At 40.5% G+C, this 20676-nt stretch overlaps 1 protein-coding gene across 3 annotated transcripts in view; it reads left to right on the forward strand.

The window, feature by feature from the left end:
- cep76 (centrosomal protein 76) overlaps window positions 1-20676 on the forward strand; it is a 59007-nt gene that overhangs the window by 340 nt on the left and 37991 nt on the right. The window contains exons 2-7 of one of the 3 annotated variants that reach the window (XM_072569811.1): window positions 5748-5839; window positions 9308-9463; window positions 11491-11572; window positions 12297-12521; window positions 15875-16060; window positions 19278-19375. In XM_072569811.1, coding sequence (XP_072425912.1) covers window positions 9308-9463; window positions 11491-11572; window positions 12297-12521; window positions 15875-16060; window positions 19278-19375 — 747 coding nt within the window. In that variant the 5' untranslated portion in view covers window positions 5748-5839. Of the gene's footprint in view, window positions 1-140; window positions 298-5747; window positions 5840-9307; window positions 9464-11490; window positions 11573-12296; window positions 12522-15874; window positions 16061-19277; window positions 19376-20676 lie in introns of those variants that run through there. The other 2 variants (XM_072569810.1, XM_072569809.1) reach the window with 2 other exon arrangements.

Consider the following 20676-nt stretch of genomic DNA (forward strand, 5'->3'; position numbering starts at 1 on the left):
AGAGGGTGGAGCCTTGCAGCTGTCGGACAATGGAAGACAAGTTTGGGGGGTGGGCCGTGGTTGTTCCTGGAGATAAGGGCGGGGCTAGATGCTGATTGGAGGATGATGGCGGGCGGGATTTGGTAGCGGTTGACCGGAGAGATGGCTGCCAAATGGTGAGAGGGGGGAGGGGAAAAGGGGGGTGATGTTGCTGTGTTGGGATTTCGATTGTGCATGTTGGTAATCCCGAGCGTCATGTCGCTGCCCCCAGAGAAGGCTCTGGAACTCAAACAAATCATTCGCAACCAGCTGACCCAGGTGAGCTCCTAGTGTTGCCCAAGATGTGTGAGGTTTATCATCCACGTACCCCCTAGTCCCAGAGCTCTCTGATTTATGTTTAATCAGTGAGCATGTTGATCGTTAGCCCTTAACTCTTGACCTATTTTTGCATGATATAGTACAACTTAATCTGTCTAGTCATAATTTGAATCTGAAATTATTAGAGAAAATGCGAGAAATGCCTAATGGGGCAACATCTGTGTCAACATACAAACAGTTAATGTTAATTGTTACTCTCTTTTGAAAATTTAATATACAAACTATGAGCCCTTGAGCCTGTTCTGCCTGCTTCAACAAGGTCATGATTCCTCTGATTATTCCAATTACTGCCTCTCCTCTATGACTTATTCTCTCTTGTTAAGCATCGATCTACCACTGCCCTGAAAACATTCAAGGAGACTGCTTCCACTGCCTTATGATGAAGACAATATTACAGACTCATGTCTCCCTGTGAGAAAGTGTCTCTACTTATCTGTTTTAAATGGATAACCCTGTGTTTTTAAATCGTGATCTCTAGTTCTAGATTGTTTCCACATATACTTGAAACATCCAAAGTCTATGGGTCAAGTACTGGAAAGTGGGACTAGAATAGATGGCACAGACATGATGGACTGAAGAGCCTGTTTCTGTGCTGTAAATCTATGACTCCGATATTTCAAGAGCCCTGAGCATTATGTATGATAGCTAAATTTGCTGATAAGACAGAGCTGGTAGGAAAGTGAGTTGTAAATAAGATATTAAGAGCTTCAAAGGGATATAGATAGGTTAAGTGAATGGGATAATATCTAACAAATGAAATAGGTAGAACAGTATACCACAAGAACAGGCCCTTTGCCCCATTATGTTGTGTGGAACATGAAGCTAAAGTAAAATTATCCCTTTTTTACCTGCCCTCTGCAAGTAGATCCTCAGCTTTCTGACCCATGGACCACGATTAGTGAAGATAGATAACAAATCCTCCTCCACAATAACACTCCACATTGGAACGCCACCCCCCCAGGATGTGACCTCAGCCCTGACTGTATTCCTTATGCACCCATGATAGTTGCCAAATCCTGAATGAATGCCATCTACAAGTTCATTTACACAACTGTAATAGAATGGAAATCTAACAACAATGAGTCAGAGAGAGGGCTTGGTGATGTGGTGCAATGTCTCTCTCAATGTTGGCAAAACTAAAAAAATGGATCATTGACTTCAGAAAGAAAGGAGAACATGCTACCATCGTCATGAACGGAACTGAGGTTGAGAGGGTGGGCAGCATCATCAAGTTCCTTAGTGACAATAACAAACTTCCCACATAGATGTGATGGTCAACAAGGCACAACAATGCCTTCTCTTCCTCAAGCAACTCAGGAAACCTTGCATGTCCATAAGGACTCTCACCAACTTCTACAAAAGCACCATTGAAAGCACACTGTCAGGTACATAACAGCCTGATATGGCAACTGCTGTGCTCAAGACTGGAAGAAACATAACATAACATGGTGTGCACAGCTCAGACTATCATGGACGGGAGAAAGTGAGGGCTGCAGATGCTGGAGATCAGTTGAAACGTGTGGTACTAGAAAAGCGCAGCTGGTCAGGCAATATCCGAGGAACAGGAGAATTGTCATTTCAAGCATAAGCTCTTCATTGGCAATGAGGGGGGGCCGAAGAGGGCTGAGAGATAAATGGGACTGGGGGTGGGGCTGGGGGGGAAGGTAGCTGGGATAGCTATGGGTACATGAAGGTGGGAATGATGGTGATAGGTCGGAGAGAGGGTGGAGTGGATAGATGGGAAGGGAGATGGGCAGACTGGACGGTTCAAGAGGGCAGTGCAGAGTTAGAGGGTTGGATCTGGGATAAGATAGGGGCAAGGGAAATGACAAAACTAGTGAAATCGACATTGATCTCAAGTGGTTAGTGTCCCAAGGCAGAAGATGGGATGTTCTTCCTCCAGGTGTCAGGTGGCTAGAGTTTAGCAGTGGAGGAGGCCAAGGACTTGCATGTCCTTGGCAGAGTGGGAGGAGAGTTGAAGTTTTGGCCACAGGGCAGTGGGGTTGATTGGTTTGTGTGTCCCAGAGATGTTCTTTGAAACATTCTGCAAGTTGGTGTCCTGTCTTCCCAATATAGAGGAGACCACATCAAGAGCAATGGACACAGCAGATGACGTGTGTGGAAGTACAAGGAAATCTCTGGATATAAAAAGATCCTTTGGGGTCTTGATGACAGTTGGGAGGGAGGTATGGCTACAGGTTTTGCACTTCTTGCGGTGGCTCCCTCGGTGCAGAATGTGGGTTGGTGGGGAGCATAGACCTAACAAGGGAGTCACGGAGAAAATGGTCTCTGCATCATGGATGGAGGACAAAGTGAGGACTACAGATGCTGGAAATCAGAGTCAAGAGTGTTGTGCTGGAAAAGCACAGCAGGTCAGGCAGCATCCGAGGAGCAGGGCAATCAACATTTCGGGCACAAGCCCTTCATTTAGGATGAGGCTTGTGTGCTGGGGCTGAGAGATAAATAGGAGGGGATGGGGTTTGGGGAAGGTAGCTGAGAAAGCGATAGGTGGACGAAGGTGAGGGAGAAGGTGATAGGTCGGGGGGGGGGGGTGGAGGATGGGGGGGGAAGGTGATGGACAGGTCCAGAGGGCAGTATCGGATTGGAGGCTTGGGACTGGGATATTGTTGGGGGCAGGTGGGGGCGAAATGAAGAAGCTGTTGAAATCCACATCTATCCTGTGGTTGCAGAGTCCCAAGGTGGAATATGAGGCATTCCTCCTCCAGGTGTTGGGCGGTAACGGTTTGGCAGTGGAGGCAGCCCAGGACCTGCATGTTCTTGACTGAGGGGGAGTTGAAGTGTTCGGTCACCAAGTGGTGAAGTTGGTGGGTGTGGGTGTCCCAGAGATATTCTCTGAAACTATCTGCAAGAAGGCATCCTGTCTCCCCGATATAGGAGACCACACTGGGTGCAACGGGTACAAAGTCTTAAAGCTGCAACATGGCGTTCTTGACTCTTGTACTCAGTTCCCTGACCAATAAAGTCAAGCATGCCATATGGTGCTTTAATGAGCCCATCTACTTACATGGCTACTTTCAGGGAGCTATGGACTTAAACTCCAAGTTGTCTCTGTACCTCAATGCTGTTCAGGGTCCTGCTATTATCTATACTTTTTCTTAACCTTTCATCTTCCAAAACAGCACGTACACTTAACCTGGATTAATCTTCACCTACCATTTCTCTGCCCATATCGGTAACTGTCAAAGGATACAGCAGGATATAAATCAATCTTCTACACTATCCATAACTCCACTGATCTTTGTATATTCTGAAAAATTAATAATCCACCCATCTATATTTTGATCCAAGTCATGTATAAACTGATCCCTTTTGAACACCACTAGTCACTGACCTCCAGCCAGAAAATTACCCTTCTGTCACTACCCTCTGCCTTCTATGGGCAAGCCAATTCATCTTGGGTTCCGTTCATCTTAACCTTCTGGATGAATCCCAAGAAGAACCTTGACAAAATCCAAGAAGTCAACATCCACTGCTCTACCCTCATCCATCACTTCAGTCGTCACCTTGAAAAATTCAATCACGTTAGTAAGCTATAACCTGACCCACACAAAGCTATGCTGACTGTCCCTAATTAGGCTATGCTTTTCCAAATGCATGTAAATCCTATCCCTAAGAATTCTCTCCAATAGCCTCCAAACCGCTGATGAGACTCACCAGTCTATAGTTTTCTGGATTATCGCTATTTCCCTTCTTGAACTGAGGAGCAACATTAGCTACTTATCAGTCCTCTGATCTCGCATACAGTATGAGAAATTTTGGCAGAAAGATAAAAGAAGCACATTCACTAAATAGTGAGAGGTTGCGTAGAGGGTAGTGCATGAATCTCAGGCGGTCAATATGCAGGTACAGCAAGTAATCAGGAAAGCTGATAGAATGTTGTTTTATTGCAAGGGGAATTGTATGTAAGGGTAGAGAGGTTATGCAGCACATTGGTGAAACCATATCTGGAGAACTGTGTACAGTTCATATGAAAGGATGATAATGCATTGGAAGCAGTTCAGATTAGATCGATACTTGGAATAAGCCAATTGCTTTTATGAGGAAAGCTAGACCGGTTCAGTCTGTATCTGGAATTTAGAAGTGGGACTTGAATTGAAATTTATAAGATCCTAAAGGAACTTGACCAGTGGCTGTGAAGGCATGCTTTTTCATGTGCGAATCTGGAACTAGGGATCATAATTTAAAAATAAGCAATTGCCCGTTTAGGGACGCAGAGGGGAGGGGGAGAAAAAATCAGGATGGAGAGTCTTTTGAAATTTCATTCCTCAAATGGCAGTCGACAGAATTTTCAAATATCCCTTAAAAGATAGGTAGATAGCTTCTTGATTACCATGGAGATGAAAGAGTATTTGAGTATGCAAGAAAATAGAGTTGAAGTTAAAATCAGATCCAAATATAATCTTGAATGGTAGCGCAAGCTTGAAGTGGCTTGCACTTCATATGTTTTCATCAGGTTGCTTGATTAAGGAGACCAATGCTCCAGATGTGGTTTTGTCAATACCCTGTATAATTGAAGTATAACCTCACTACTTTTCAATGCCTATTACTAACTTTTTGCAGTTCATGAACTAGAACACCCAGATGCCTCTGCATTCCAGAGCTCTGCAATCTCGTGTCATTTAGATGCAATTCTTTTTTATTCTTACTGCTAAAACAATTTCTCATTTTCCCAAGTTATCATTCATTTGCCTAATCACTTAACCTATCTATATTCACTTTACATTGATCAGTTCCCCTTTATCTAAGCATGTTACTTGCTCAAATAATCCAATAATTTAGTTGAGTGTGAATCAAAATCCTGTTGATTCTGCCTGATTACCTTGCCCTTTTCTTAGTGCTCTCCAATTGTGCTGTAATAATTAGCTTCTGCTTCCTATGACAGATGTTAAACTAACTGACATGTAGTTTCCTGCTTTGTCTCCTTCCCCTCTTTTTTTTTAAAAGATTAGATTCCCTACACTTTTTGGAAACAGGCCCTTCGGCCCAACAAGTCCACACTGAACCTCCGAAGAGTAGCCCACCCAGACCCATTCTCCTAAATTTATCCCTGATTTAATGTACCTAACACCAGGGGCAATTTAACACTGCCAATTCACCTAACCTGCAAGTCTCTTGGATTGTGGGAGGAAACCGGAGCACCAGAGGAAACCAACACAGGCACTGGGAGAATGTGCAAACTCCACACAGGCAGTTGCCCGAGGCTGGAATCGAGCCCAGGTCTCTGGCACTGTGAGGCAGCATTGATAGCTACGCCACTGTGCCCCCACTAAATTTTCAAATAACTGCGATTTATTTGATATTTTATAATCTAACCATGCTCTTTTGAAGCCAGGCAACCTAAACTAACACATTACTGTTTTTTTCACCAGCTACTTTTCAGATTCTAGGCTGATGTGAATCAGGACCAAGGTATTTCCCAGCATGCAGTTCCAACAATTTGCTCAATTGGAGCAAAGAAAAGGTCATTGACCTGGAATGTTAACTTTGTTTCTGTTTCCACTGATACATGATATTCCTGTTGAGTATTTCCAACATTGTCTGTTCTTAAAGTTATCATTTTGTTCTGTGTCCACTTTGCCTATTGATTTGTGAAAAGTCTTGAGAGACAACTGACAGACACTGAGTCTCTTCTTCCTTGGGAACCTGAATGTGGTCTTAACTGTGAAAGAAATCTGGATAGCTGCAATGATTCTGCTCTGCTAGACTTGTCAGTGGTCACTTTTGATAAACCAGAGCAGCATGAAGTTTCTAACTTGCTGATTCCTTGTACATTGACTAGACAAAGCTCAGGAACATGGGACTAAAACACTGCCAGAAATAAAGCAGCAACCTCCTTCAAATAGAGGGAGCTGCAATATCTTATGTTTTTTATAAGGATGAAACACTGACTCATCCAAGCTATAAAAAATAGTCCAAAGATTCTTATCGCACTGGAGCTGTCGGGAATTTTAATTACTTGAACCTAGGGTAAGGTGGGGTTGGTATTGTCAGTTGTGCCAGATCTGGATGTGATATAATTGCCTTTCAGTCACAATGTTTGTGTACTGCAGATATTTGTGTTCCTCATGCTATGCAGTGCTGAGGGAGTGGCACACAGGGGGAGGAACCATATTTTGGATGCCCCTCAAGAGGCACTATTGCAAAGAAAAGCATAGAGTTCCAATCATTTTTTGTACCTGTTAATAAAGATCGCTAAAACAGACTTTCTTGTCATTGTCACATTGCTGTTTGTGGCTGCTTGCTTCACAAATAAAATACAATTTATATTAAATATGAAAGAAAGGGCTTGCATTTATACTTCGTAACTGCAGGATGTGTCAAACGCTTCACAGCCAATGAAGCACTTATTGAAGCGTAGTTGCTGTTATAAATGAGGAAACTGCAGCAACCAAATCGCCCACAGCAAGCTCCAACAATCACAATAAGGTAAATGACAAGTTTTTTTTGTGATGTTAGTTGAGTGGTAAATATTGGCCAGCACTTCAGATTTTTAAAAATATCTTTAGGACCTTTCCCTCAGTTGCTGCATCTGAAAGGTAGCACCTTCAACCATGGATCACCCCCGACTGGGTTGTCAGTGCATCTGTATTATCTGTTCAACGGGACTTGAATCTACAACACTGATTCAGATGTAAGAATGCTGTCAAAGGCAATTTAAACCTAATCCTAATGGCAATTCAGAAGACTATAACCAGACCGCAATTTCAATCATTTTCATCCAATTAAGACTCCTGGGCCAAATGTCACTTATTCTGTAAGGTAATGCTAAAGTCTGAACGTCTCAGTTGAAGAAAATAATAAAGGGTAAAGTGCAAAGTATCAATTATTTAAGTTGCTGTATTAAAAGGAGATGAGACTTGTGATCTCAAAGCATAATGTTGTCATTTTCAGTAACTTGTTTAAGATTCCTGCCTTATTTTCTTTGCTCTGAATTTCTTCTGTTAATTAGAGCATAGAACGTTACAGCGTAGTACAGGCCCTTTGGCCTTCAATGTTGCACCAACCTGTGAAATTAATCCGATGGCCATCTAACCTACACCATTCCACTACTATCCATATATCCAATGCTCATTTAAATGCTCTTAACGTCAGCAAGTCTACTATTGTTGCAGGCACCCCCTACTACTGAGTAAAGAAACTACCCCAATATCTGTCCTATACCCATCACCCTTCAATTCAAAACTATGTCCCCTCGTGTTGGCCTTCACCATCCAAGGAAAAAGGCTCTCACTGTCTACCCTCTCTAGCCCTCTGATTATCTTACAGGTATTGATTAAGTTACCTCTCAATCTTCTTCTCTCCAATGAAAACAACCTCAGTTCTCTCAGCCTTTCCTCGTAAGACCTTCCTTCCATACCAGCAACATCCTAGTAAATCTCCTCTGCACCCTTTCCAAATCTTCAACACCCTTCCTGAAAACAGTGACCAGAACTGCGCGCAGTACTCTAGGTATGGCCTTACTGGTGTCTTGTACAGCTGAAACATGACCTTGTGGTTCTGAAACTCAATTCCCCTACTAATAAACGGCAACACACCACATGCCTTCTTAATAACCCTATCAATCTGGGTGGCAACCTTTAGGGATTTGTGCACCTGGACACAGTTCATCTACACTGCCAAGAATTTTATCATTAGCCCAGTACTCTGCATTCCTGTTACTTCTTCCAAAGTGAAGTGCATCATGCTTTTCCGCATTAAACTCCAATTTCTACTTCTCATCCGAGCTCTGCATCTGTGTCCCTCTGTAACCCACAACATCCTCTGACACAATCCACAACTCTGCCTATCTTAATGTCATCTGCAAATTTACTAACCCATCCTTCTACACCCACCTCCAGGTAATTTATAAAAGTGACAAACAGCAGTAGCCCCAAAACAGATCCTTGTAGCACACCACTGGTAACTGAGCTCCAGGGTGAACACTTCCCATCAACCACCATCCTCTGTCTTCTTTCAGCAAGCTAATTTCTGATCCAAACCGCTAAACCATCTTCCATCCCGAAACTCCATATTTTGTGTAATAGTCTGCTGTGTGGAACCTGATCAACTGCCTTACTGAAATCCATATACACCACATCAACCGTTTTACCTTCATCTACTTGTTTTGTCACCTTCTTCTCTCAGAACTCAATAAGGTTAGTGAGGTACTACCTATCCTTCACAAAACTGTGTTGACTATCCCTAATCAAATTATTCCTTTCCAGATGATTATAAATCTTATCTCTTATAATCTTTTCCAACATCTTGCCCACAACCGATGTAAGGCTCGTTGACCTATAATTACCCGGGCTGTCCAGACTCCCCTTCTTAAACAAGGAAACAACATTTGCTATCCTCCAGTCTTCTGGCACTACTCCTGTTGAAAATGATGACATAAAGATCAAAGCCAAAGGCTCTGCAGTCTCCTCCCTGGCTTCCCAAAGAATCCGTGGATAATGATTATAATGACGGTGAAGCTACCACCATCCAATATTGAGGTTCCCCCTAGTCTCTAATCAGTTGAAATGCTGAGATTTCACTTATCTCGCTGTGAAATACCTTTAAGAATTTTCACCTCGTTTATTGAGATATAACCTAGGTTTTTTACCGGCATAATAACTTTGTAATTGTTCAATATCCTGGCTGGTTTTGAAAGTCTAATTTTATATTTTTAGAATTGCTGATAGCTTCATGGTCATCATTACTAAAACTAACTGTAAATGTTAGGTTTACTAACTGAATTTGGATCCTATCAACTGCAGTGGTAGATTTGAACTCTGTCGTCAATGTTAGCCTGAGTCTCTGAATTTACAATCCAGTGACTGGCAAGATCAAAACGGATCTTTTGAAAAATGCAAAGTGTATTTTGCCTGTTCCTTTTAAAGTTTAAACTTGTGAAGCAAATTTGCACCTGGATAACGTTAATAACTTGCTGATCATTTGTGAACAGATGAACATCCATGAAACGATCAGAGAAATCTTGGGAGAATCAGTTCAGGAAGAACTAGGAGTTTCTTCACAAACTTTATCTGAGGCTGATCTCATAAAAGCATTACAACGACGAGGCATTGTGGATGATGTCATGAAGGAACTCAAATTTTTAACAGTAAGTTTTTCATTGCATTGAATAGGATATTACCTAAAATTTCTCTAAAATCAGAGCATCAAAAGCTCATTTATAAAGAGAATTATTGCTTTTATATTTAATAATTACTGACTAGGTTGTTCTAAAGTAATATGAATCCCAGTAGCTCCATTAAAACAAACACAGATTTCAGGTTAGAAAGCAGGCAGGTGCAAAGTTCCAACAAGGTTCCCCAAGTTCCCTTCTGTGCAGAGGTTGCACTATAGAAACTTGGAATGGTTACAGCACATAAGGAGTCCATTGGGGCCACCATGTTCATGCTGGCTGTGTGAAATAGCAACTCCAATCCAATACCCCACTTTCTTCCCAGTAGCCCAGAAAAATTGGTGTCTTTCGATTATTTATCCAGTTTTGTTTTGAAAGCCACAATTGAATCGGTCTCCGTCACACCCTGACAACACATTCCAAATTCAGGTCATTTGCTCCATAACTTTTGTTTTCATGTCACATTTTGTTCATTTGCTGTTCATCTTAAATTGATGTCCTTTGGTTCTTGTTCTTTCCACAAATGGGCATAGTTTGTCTACTCAGTTCAGATTCCTTGTGATTTTGCACCTTTATCTGATCTTCTCACTTCTAAGGAGAAGAGCCCCAACTTCTTCAATTTACCAATGTAAGTAAAGCTTTTAGGTGGAACCATTCATATGAATCTTAACTGCATCTTCTATAACGCCTTCCTAAAGTATGGTGTCCAGAGTTGGACAGAATATTCCAAACTAGGGTGAACTAATGTTTTATAAAAGTTCACTGTAGCCTTCTTACTTTTATACTCCATTCCTGTATTCATAAAGACCAACATTCTGTATGCCTTGTTAAGCATTTTCTCCACATTGCTTGTTGTTGTCTTCAGTCAGTGTAAGTGTATTCTCAGGACCCCCCTCTCCTCTTCAGAAACTTGGATTATATTGCTACTTTCCATTCTTATGAAATGTTACCTCTCAATTCTCTGCATTAAAATTCATCTGCCATGTTTCTGTCTATTCCAACAATGTTTTGGATTACTTACAAGTTTTGTCATCTGCAAATTTTGAAATTGTTGCCAAGTCTTTGTCATTAATGTAAATGAAGAAAAAACATTTTCCTAGTATTGACTTATGGGAAACCAATTCTTCAGATTGCAGAATCTCTGGTCCTCCATTCTGGGGGAAAAAAAAGCATTCAGTGTGCTCTTTCTTGTCATTCAGCCAAGTTTTTTTTTTAATTCATTCTTGGGATGTGTGCATGGCTGGCTGGGCCAGCAATAATGTGTTCTTGAAAAAGTGGTGAGTGGCTTCCTTGAATCACTGCAATCGATTTCATATAGGGAGTGCTACTAGACGACCAGTTCCAAAATTGTTCATGATGTCTGGATAGTTTCTTTTTCCAGAGCGTGTAACAAGTTATCACTAAAATGTGACCGCTTGCCTGGATCTAATGATGCTTAAAAATGCTGCTGGAAAAGTGCAGCAGGTCAGGCAGCATCAAAGGAACAGGAGAATCGACGTTTTGGGCACAAGCCCTTCTTCAGGAAGGATCTAATGATGCCAATTACACTTATGATGTCCCTCTGCAGAGCATACATTGTAATGTCTTCAAATATTTATACCTAAAATATTAAAATGAAAATTATTTAGATAACCAATAGTAACCATAAAGCCCTTATTAGTTATTTGTAGTTGCTATTAAGCTTTTAATTCTACCTCCAATTCCAGATTGACGAATGGCGATTCAAATCCATAGCATTAGCCAGAGCATTAGTTTAGGAGATTGGATTATGAATTCAGTGACATTACCACTACACCCTTGCCTCTCTATTACAGAGAAACCTTAAGTATTGGGGAAGCTAAGGATAGTTGTATATGAGATATATCAGCAGCTTATTATTGTAAAGATTTATTGCAATTGAAATGTTATATTTCATTTTGGAAAACTATGATTCTATATTTTCATGTGACCAGTGTTGTTTCCTACATTTTTAAAGAATGGATTAAGATGCTTTTCATTTTCAGGAAGTGCAGGTCAAAGAAGATACATCCAGTTCAAAACCAGCCGCACACTTTATTGACAAGGAGCCAGCTGAATTGAAGAAAAGTGAGTGCTATGGTGTTTTGCTCATTTCAGTCTACTAACACTTTATTTGCTTCTGTAAGTTCTACTTGTTTAAAATGTGTTTTGTTGGTATTTGTCTTGTTTTCTTGAATGCATTATTGTTCACAAGATTTGCATATAAATCCATCAACAGCACTTGATGAAGGTAAGTAGTGAGCGTACAGTGTTTCCTACTTATACAGTGTGGCACTTGGACCCTTGGGCAAAGATTAAAGAAGATCTTGTAGTAACTGTCGGTTCTTAATTTGATTCATATTCTGGTTTCGCTTTCTTGGTCTCCACTGGGACGGCAAAGGAGCAAGTGATCTTTTAGAAACCAGCTGCTACTTTTCAGGTTAGGGAATCAGTGACCACCACAGGCCCCTGTGGACTAAATATTGAGGATAACATTTATTGGTTAAATGTAATTCCATCAAGAATCTGTGTTGAAGACACAGATTTTCCATCAGTCATTTAGCTGCTGATTACAATATTTTTCTTAATTGTTACTAACAATGAGGATTAAACCAATTGAGAATACTGCACATATGAAGGAACCTGCGATGGGCAAGTTGGTTGCTGCAGTTTCCTGCATTAAATTTGTGACTACACTTAAGGAGTAATTCATTTGCTGTACAGAGTTGGGTTCAAAGGCTGTGAAAGATGCTATGTAAATGTTAACTTTTAGTAAAGTATGGCCATTCATGTGTTCCCATTCCCATTTCAGCAAGCATTGATCCCACCAGAAGAAACATTTACCTTCAGGTTTTGGGCGGCAAAGCTTTTCTGGAGCATTTACAGGAACCACAGCCATTACCAGGGCAAACATGCTCTACGTTTACACTCTTCTTACATTTCCGAAATCAGCGCTTCCGCTCCAAGCCAGTACCTTGTGCCTGTGAGCCTGATCTGCAGGATGGGTTTCTGCTGGAAGTTCACAAAGACAGTTTAGGTGAGCAATGGTCAAAGTAATAAAATTTGTTTGTAAAGTCAACTCATTGAATCCATCTTAAAAGCGGTAACTGGCTTCAAGCAGTGCCTTAATTGACAAGCGAATGTTCCTATGGTACTGAACTATTCATACATTGAACATGCTAGGCTCAATGCAGCGACTGTATGGGGTACAATGGTGTCAACTGAGATAATGTTAGAAGTCACATGACACCAGGTTATAGTCTAACACGCTTATTTGAAATCACAAGCTTTCGGAGCACTGCTCCTTCATTGGGTAAAGTGGAAGGAAGCGCACAGGCACAATATATAGGCCTGTAGCCTGTGCGCTTCCTTCCATTTCACCTGATGAAGGAGCAATGCTCCAAAAGCTTGTGATTTCAAATAAACGTGTTGACCTATGACCTGTTGTCATGTGACTTCCGACTTTATCCACCCCAGTCCAATACCAGCACCTCCACATCATGGCTACAATTGTTTGGGAAACAAATGGCTTCAGTTGCCTGTGTTGGTTGAGAGGAAAATGTGAGTTATAGTCTTCAGTCACAACACTAGAGAACTGTAGCTACCTCGGAAACCTTAGTCATCACTCACTATGAAAAGGCCATATTTGGAGGGAAAAAGAGAAATGCAATATCAAATATGTTTTTCCTACACTTACCAGAGATTATCTTGCTTCAGGATACTCTATTGTATTAGCTTCTTAGTTCCAAGGAGTAATAAGTGACTTTAAAGCCATTGTCTAAAGGGACTTGGAAAGTTTGAGAGGTTACCCTCTGGTTTTAATCTGTTTGTTCAAATGTTTCTAACTATATTTGAGCCGTAGAGCATATCATACTCTGGAGGATCTAGGAAAGGTTACAGAAAATAAAGGGATTCAGCTTTATTGTAATATTTATGAATGATTTATAAAGTTTGTACCCCAGAATTATGAGTCAACCTGAATGCAATGTTTAAAATATCTTTTTTGAAAGAAAGCAAATCATTGAGGGAAGGGGAATGAATTAGGGGTGCAGCAGCCAAAAGAGGGGAATGTAGACAGCCATAGCTGACAAAGGAAATCAGGAAATGTATCATTAAAAAAAGGGGGAGCCTATAAAGTGGCCAAGAACACTGGGAAGATTGGGAAGACTGCAAAAACAAACAGAGGATAACCGAGAGAGAAATAGGGAAGGAGAGGATCAAATATGAAGGTAAGCTAGCCAGTAATATTAGAAATAAGAATAGTAAACATTTCTTTCAATTCATAAGAAACAAAAGTAGAAATTCGGCCGCTCCAAATTGATGCAGGAAGGCTAGTGATGGGAGATAAGGAAATAGCTGTTGAACTTAATAAATACTTTGTGTCACAGTGGAAGGTATGATTAATATCCCAAAAGTTAAGGAGAGTAAAGGGGCAGAGTTGAGTATAGTAGCCATTACAAAAGAGAAAGTGCTAGAAACGCTGAAAGGTCTAAAAGTTGATAAAATCTCCTGGCCCCAATGGGCCACATCCTAGAGTTCTGAGGGAGGTGGCTTAGGAAATAGCAGAGGTGTTGGTTGTAATCTTTCAAAAATCACGAGTCAGGGAAAGTCCCAGATAATTGGAAAATTACTGTTGTAACTCCCTTGTTCAAGAAAGGATCAAGACAAAAGATGGAAAATTATAGGCCGATTAGCTTAACCTCCGTTATAGGTAAAATTCTAGAATCCAACATGAAGGATGAGATTTCTAAATTCTTGGAAGTGCAGTGTCTGATTAGAACAAGTCAGCATGGATTTAGTAAGGGGAGGTCGTGCCTGACAAACCTGTTAGAATTCTTTGAAGAGGTAATAGTAGGTTAGACCAGGGAAACCCAGTGTGTGTTATCTACCTAGACTTCCAAAAGGCCTTTGGTAAGGTGCCTCACGGGAGGCTGCTGAGTAAGGTGAGGGCCCATGGTGTTCGAGGTGAGCTACTGGGATGGATTGAGGATTGGCTGTCTGACAGAAGGCAAAGAGTTGGGATAAAAGGTTCTTTTTCAGAATGGCAGCTAATGACAAGTGGTGTCCCGCAGGGGTCAGTATTGGGGCTTGCAACTGTTCACTTTTTATTTATTATTGATCTGGATGAAGGGCCTGGGGGCATTCTGGCAAAGTTTGCCAATGATACAAAGTCAGGCAGGCAGGTAGGTAAATAGTTCTGAGGAGGTGGGGAGGCTGCAGAAAGATTTAGACAGTTTAGGAGAGTGGTCCAAAAAATGGCTGATGAAATTTAATGTGAGCAAATGCAAGGTCTTGCACTTTGGAAAAAAGATACAGGGACAGACTATTTTCTAAACGGTGAGAAAATTCCTAAAACCAAAGTACAAAGGGATCTAGGAGTGCTAGTCCAGGATTCTCTAAAGTTTGACTTGCAGGTTGAGTCTGTGGTTAAGAAAACAAAGATAGTGTTATCATTTATCTCTAGGGTTGGAATATAAAAGCAGCAATGTGTTACTGAGACTTTATAAAGCTCTAGTTAGGTCCTATTTAGAAATACTGTGTCCAGTCTTGGGCCCCATACCTCAGGAAGGGCATACTGGCACTGGAGCATGTCCAGCAGAGATTCACACGAATGACCCCTGGAATGGTAGGCCTAACATACGACGAACGGCTGAGGATCCTGGGATTGTATTCATTAGAGTTTAGAAGGTTGAGGGGAGATCTAATAGAAACTTACAAGATAGTGCATGGCTTAGAAAGGGTGGATGCTGGGAATTTATTTCCCAGGTAGGGATACCAGGACCATGGGCACAACCTTAGAATTAGAGGGGGGGTCAAGTTAAAATGGAAAAGAGGCATTTCTTCAGCCAGAGAGTGGTGGGCCTGTGGAATTCATTGACATGGAGCGCAGTGGAGGCCGGGACGTTAATTGTCTTCAAGGCAGAGATTGATTAACTTCTTAATCTCTCAAGGAATTAAGGGATCTGGGGAGAGTTCGAAAAGTGGTGTTGAAATGCCCATCAGCCATGACTGAATGGTGGAGTGGACTCAATGTGCCAAATGGCCTTACTTCTACTCCTATGTCTTATGGTCTTCTAACAGGCATTTCTACAGTGAAGCTATAGATGGCCTGAAGATAATCACAGGATTAATCAAAAACAAAAGGGAATGTTGATGAGATATATCACCATCTCCTGTTCGAGGACAATTAACATTGGGTTGATTTGCCAGCGACGTTCAGATCCCATGCAAGAATTAAAACTAACTGTAGACTTCTTTATCTACATAGACACAATGTAGCATTATCCAATCCCAACACCGAGCTGTTTACTGGATAACTATGCCAATGAAAAATTGGCCTGTAGGCCATGTGCTGTGATGCTAATTTTTTTTTTAATTGGTTATGTCTAGGTGATGGCAGTAAGATGGCTGATGCAACAACTTTATTATCAATCTGTGATCCTGTGCACATCGTTCTTATAAAGACAGATACATCTGGAGAAACAACTTTAATGGCCTCACACTACTTGGAATGGCGGTCTTTGCTGAGCTCACCAGATGGAAAATTGAACATGTCTTTAGAGCTATTGGGTGTGGGTAAGAATTCCATTGCATTATTTCAATCTAACATTTCAATTTTGAGATTAGTTTCATATTCACTCATGGGACATGAAATTGCCTGCTGAGTCAGCATTTATTGCCTGTCCCTAGTTGCCCCTGCAAAGGTGGAGGTGAACTGTCACCTTGAACCGCTGTAAACCTGTTCTTTAAGTACACCCATAATGCCATTAGGGAGGGAATTCCAGGATTTTGATCCAGCCACAATGGACTTGTCTTGTAGCTGTTGGTCAGTTTTGAGGAGTTGGGAGGTGAGTTACTCATTGCAGTATTCCTACCTGCTCTTATAGCCACTGTATTATGTGGTATTAAAGTTCTGAAGTTGATAATTCCAAATGGAGTTGAGGCTTAATTTGCTTGAGGGGTCTTATTTTGATTGCTACATGCAATAAAGTTTAAATTGTTGTTTCAGTACTTGATTTTGAGAGTTTTCTTAAGTAGCCGAATTAAAAGTAACATCTGGTGATTTAGCCACAACAGTGGCAAGTCCAGTCGAGTTTCTGGGCAACGTTAGCCCATGGGAAGTTGACTATGGGGTATTCAATGATCATAATGTTATTGAATTTGGTGGTTAGATTGATGGTCATCACCTAGCATTTGTGTGGCGTGAATGTTATTTGCTATTTTTCAGTCCAATGCTTTGCCTTCATCTATCTTATTAGAGTCAGAGCTCAGAAACAGATGTTTGGTCCAACTTGTCCATGCTGACCAGATTTCCTAGTACCTTTTTGCCAGCATTTGGCCCATATCTCTCTAATCCTTTCCTGTTCATACACCCATGCTGATGCCTTTAAAATGTTGTAATTGTACCAGCCTCCACCACTTCCTCTGGCAGCTCATTCCATATACACACACCACCCTCCGTGTGAAAAAGTTGCCCCTTAGGTCCCTTTGGTATCTTTCCCCACTCACCTTTAAACCTTTGCCCTCCAGTTTTGGACTCCCCTACCCTGGGGAGAAGACCTTGTCTATTCACCCTTCCTTTGCCCCTCATGGTTTTATAAACCCCAGAAGGTCACCCCTTAACCTCCAACGATCCAGGGAAGATAGCCCCAGCCTATTCAGCCTCTCTCTATAGCTCAAACTCTCCAACCCTGGCAACATTCTTGTAAATCTTTCATTCAGGAAATTATAATTATCAAGAAAACATAGGGGACTGATTTTCATACAAACAGAACAAGCGTTCTTGGTAAACTTGCACATCATATTTTTTCAGGTCTAAACAAGAAGGCCATAAAATCAATTTTACACTCCTACTGCAAAGGTCCTAGTTCTCCAAACCTCCATGGTAACAACCACCATTTACGTTAGAATTTAGTCTCCTAGCTCAATCTTACTCTAAAACTAGTAGTGTTGAAAGAAGCATTGACCTTCTGGTTTGGTTAAAAATAGTGAGTAGCAAATAAATTATAACTCATTTAAGTTAGTCAGCCATAAAATTTACTTGCATATTAAATGAGTTATAACTTATCCTGCTATTCACTACTCACCATTTTTAACCAAGCCAGAAGATTATACTCATTATTCAGCATCAATTCAAAAGCATCTGAAAAGAAGAACAATTTTCAGTGAATGGCTGTGATGAGGCAATTTTGTTATGTGCAAAACAGAAACATATTGAGTTTTTGTTCTGCAATATGATTGATTGTACTGTAGTAGAGACAAGACAAAAATGAGGTCCATGTGAAGAACATATAAACTTTTAATCCATTAGGACAAGTAACATCTCTGAACCAATTTTTTTTTTCTGGAGTTACTGTAAAATATATTCACCCAGTATTACCACCTCAAAAAAATTCTAGTAAATTTTGTCAGGCATGATTTCTCCTTCATTAAACCATGCTTGATCATACATATTTCTAAATGCTCTACCATTTATATCCTTCATGGTAACATTTTCCCAATAAGAGATGTTGGGTTAATTGGACTGTTTTTGTCACCTTCAGTTTTTTTTTAAAGTATTAATTTGACAGTTTTCCAATCCTCTAGGACTTTTGCAGAACCAAAGGATTCCTGGGAGATTACTACCAGTGAATCCATTATTTCTGTAGATATGTCCATTAATATCCTAGGATGCATGATCAGGTCCAGCTGATTACTCTACTCTGCCTTTTAGTTCCGTTAGTTTCACCATCACTTTTTTTTAATTCTTCACCCCCCCCCACCCCCCTCCTCCCTTCCCCTGCCCCTTGATACATTAATAATGTTTTCTACTGTGAAGATTGGTGCAAAATATTTATTCACTGCCTCTGCCATTTCCAAGTTTTGGCATTATTATTTTGCCATCCTCATTATCTAAGGAGGCTGCATTCATTTTAACTTCTGTCACCCTTTTTTGTTTAATATACATTTTAAAGAAGCATTTGCTATCTGTCTTGATACTATTTGTAAGTTTAGTTTAAAAGTTTATCTTCTCCCTTTCTTTTGGTAATCTTCTGTTGGATTTTAAAATTCTGAACAAAAACTACCACTAATCTTTGCAACACTTTTTTTTTCCTTTTCAATTTGATGCTATGCTTAACTTACCTAACTAGCCACAGTTTGCATATCCCTTCCTAGAATTCTCCTTTTTTTATTTTTGCTGGGATATCGTGTTGCTGGTTGCCATGAGCCATTTTCTTCGTTTACCATTGTTCCTCGGCCACTTTTTCTATTAAACTCCTTGACCTGCCAATCCCAGCCAGTTCTGCCCTCATTCCTCATAATTTTGCATGATAATCTGTGTTTATAAATTTGCAATTTTAGTAACTATATTCTGGGTATTCCCTTTTTTTTCCCCTTCCTCCCAACTCCACCTATTAACTTCTTAAACTCTATTTTAATGGTATCTACCTCCCCCAGCGTTTTTGAGCACACTGGTATTCCTTTCTAATATTCTTACACTGCTCTCCCCAGCAGCAAACCAAAAAACTGTACAAAGAGCTCAGTTCTGGCTTTGTATAGATGCAAGATGTCTGTAATCAATTAAGTTGCTGTAACAAATATCCACAATTTGGGGTAAATATGTCTTTTAATGATTTAGTAATTAGCATGACTCTAAAGTTAAAAGCTGTTGTTGTATTTACACACACTGGCTAGCGTGCTGTGTGTTTCTAGCAATTTCATTTTTTTATTGTAATTTTTTTTTAGAAAGGGGCTATCATTTTGAATTCACTTGACACTGAACATTTGCTCAAACAAATTCTTCTACTTTCAGGCACAGAGTCTAAAGTTCCTGTTGGAATTTTGAATATAAAACTTGAAATCTATCCCCGGCTGGTGCAACCATTAAACCAAGAAATAGTAAATACTCAGGTATAGTATGTCAAGTTTATTGTCATGGAGGCAGTATTTCTTTTTGTACTGACAGACAGAGACTAGTGAATTCTTAATATTATGAGAGAAAACCATTTCCAATACCATTCATGTTGAATTAAACTAAAGTCCATTTCTGTACATTCCTACTAACTATATTTTATCTGCCCTCATCAAGACCTTTGCTGTTTTATTTATGCACCTCAGATTTTATAAACTTCTATAACCTTAACTTCTGAGGCTCCAGCTATCTGTAAGAATAATAAGGTGGTTATGGCAGGGGATTTTAACTATCCAAACATCAACTGGGACTGCCATAATGTTAAAGGTTTAGATGGAGAGGAATTTCTTAAGTGTGTACAAGACAATTTTCTCATTCAGTATGTGGATGTACCTACTAGAGAAGGTGCAAAACTTGACTCTTGGGAAATAAGGCAGGGCAGGTGACTGAGGTGTCAGTGGGGGAGCACTTTGGGGCCAGTGACCATAATTCTATTAGTTTTAAAATAGTGATGGAAAAGGATAGACCAGATCTAAAAGTTGAAGTTCTGAATTGGAGAAAGGCCAATTTTGACTGTATTAGGCAAGAACTTTCAAAAGCTGATTGGAGGCAGATGTTCGCAGGTAAAAGGACGGCTGGAAAATGGGACGCCTTCAGAAATGAGCTAACAAGAATCCAGAGAAAGTATATTCCTGTCAGGGTGAAAGGGAAGACTGATAGGTATAGGGAATGGTGGATGACTAAAGAAATTGAGGGTTTGGTTAAGAAAAAGAAGGAAGCATATGTCAGGTACAGACAGGGATAGATCGAGTGAATCCTTAGAGTATAAAGAAAGCATGAGTATACTTAAGAGGGAAATCAGGAGGGCAAAACGGGGACATGAGATAGCTTTGGCAAATAGAATTAAGGAGAATCCAAAGGGTTTTTAGAAATATATTAAGGACAAAAGGGTAACAAGGGAGAGAATAGGGCCCCTCAAAGATCAGCAAGGCGGCCTTTGTGTGGAGCCACAGAAAATGGGGGAGATACTAAATGAATATTTTGCATCAGTATTTACTGTGGAAAAGGATATGGAAGATATAGACTGTAGGGAAATAGATGGTGACATCTAGCAAAATGTCCAGATTACAGAGGAGGAAGTGCTGGATGTCTTGAAGCGGTTAAAAGTTGATAAATCCCCAGGACCTGATTAGGTGTACCCGAGAACTCAGTGGGAAGCTAGAGAAGTGATTGCTGGGCCTCTTGCTGAGATATTTGTATCATCGATAGTCACAGGTGAGGTGCCAGAAGACTGGAGGTT

This window comes from Chiloscyllium punctatum, chromosome 5 (genome assembly GCF_047496795.1).
Source record: "Chiloscyllium punctatum isolate Juve2018m chromosome 5, sChiPun1.3, whole genome shotgun sequence".
Classification (NCBI taxonomy): Eukaryota; Metazoa; Chordata; class Chondrichthyes; order Orectolobiformes; family Hemiscylliidae; genus Chiloscyllium; species Chiloscyllium punctatum.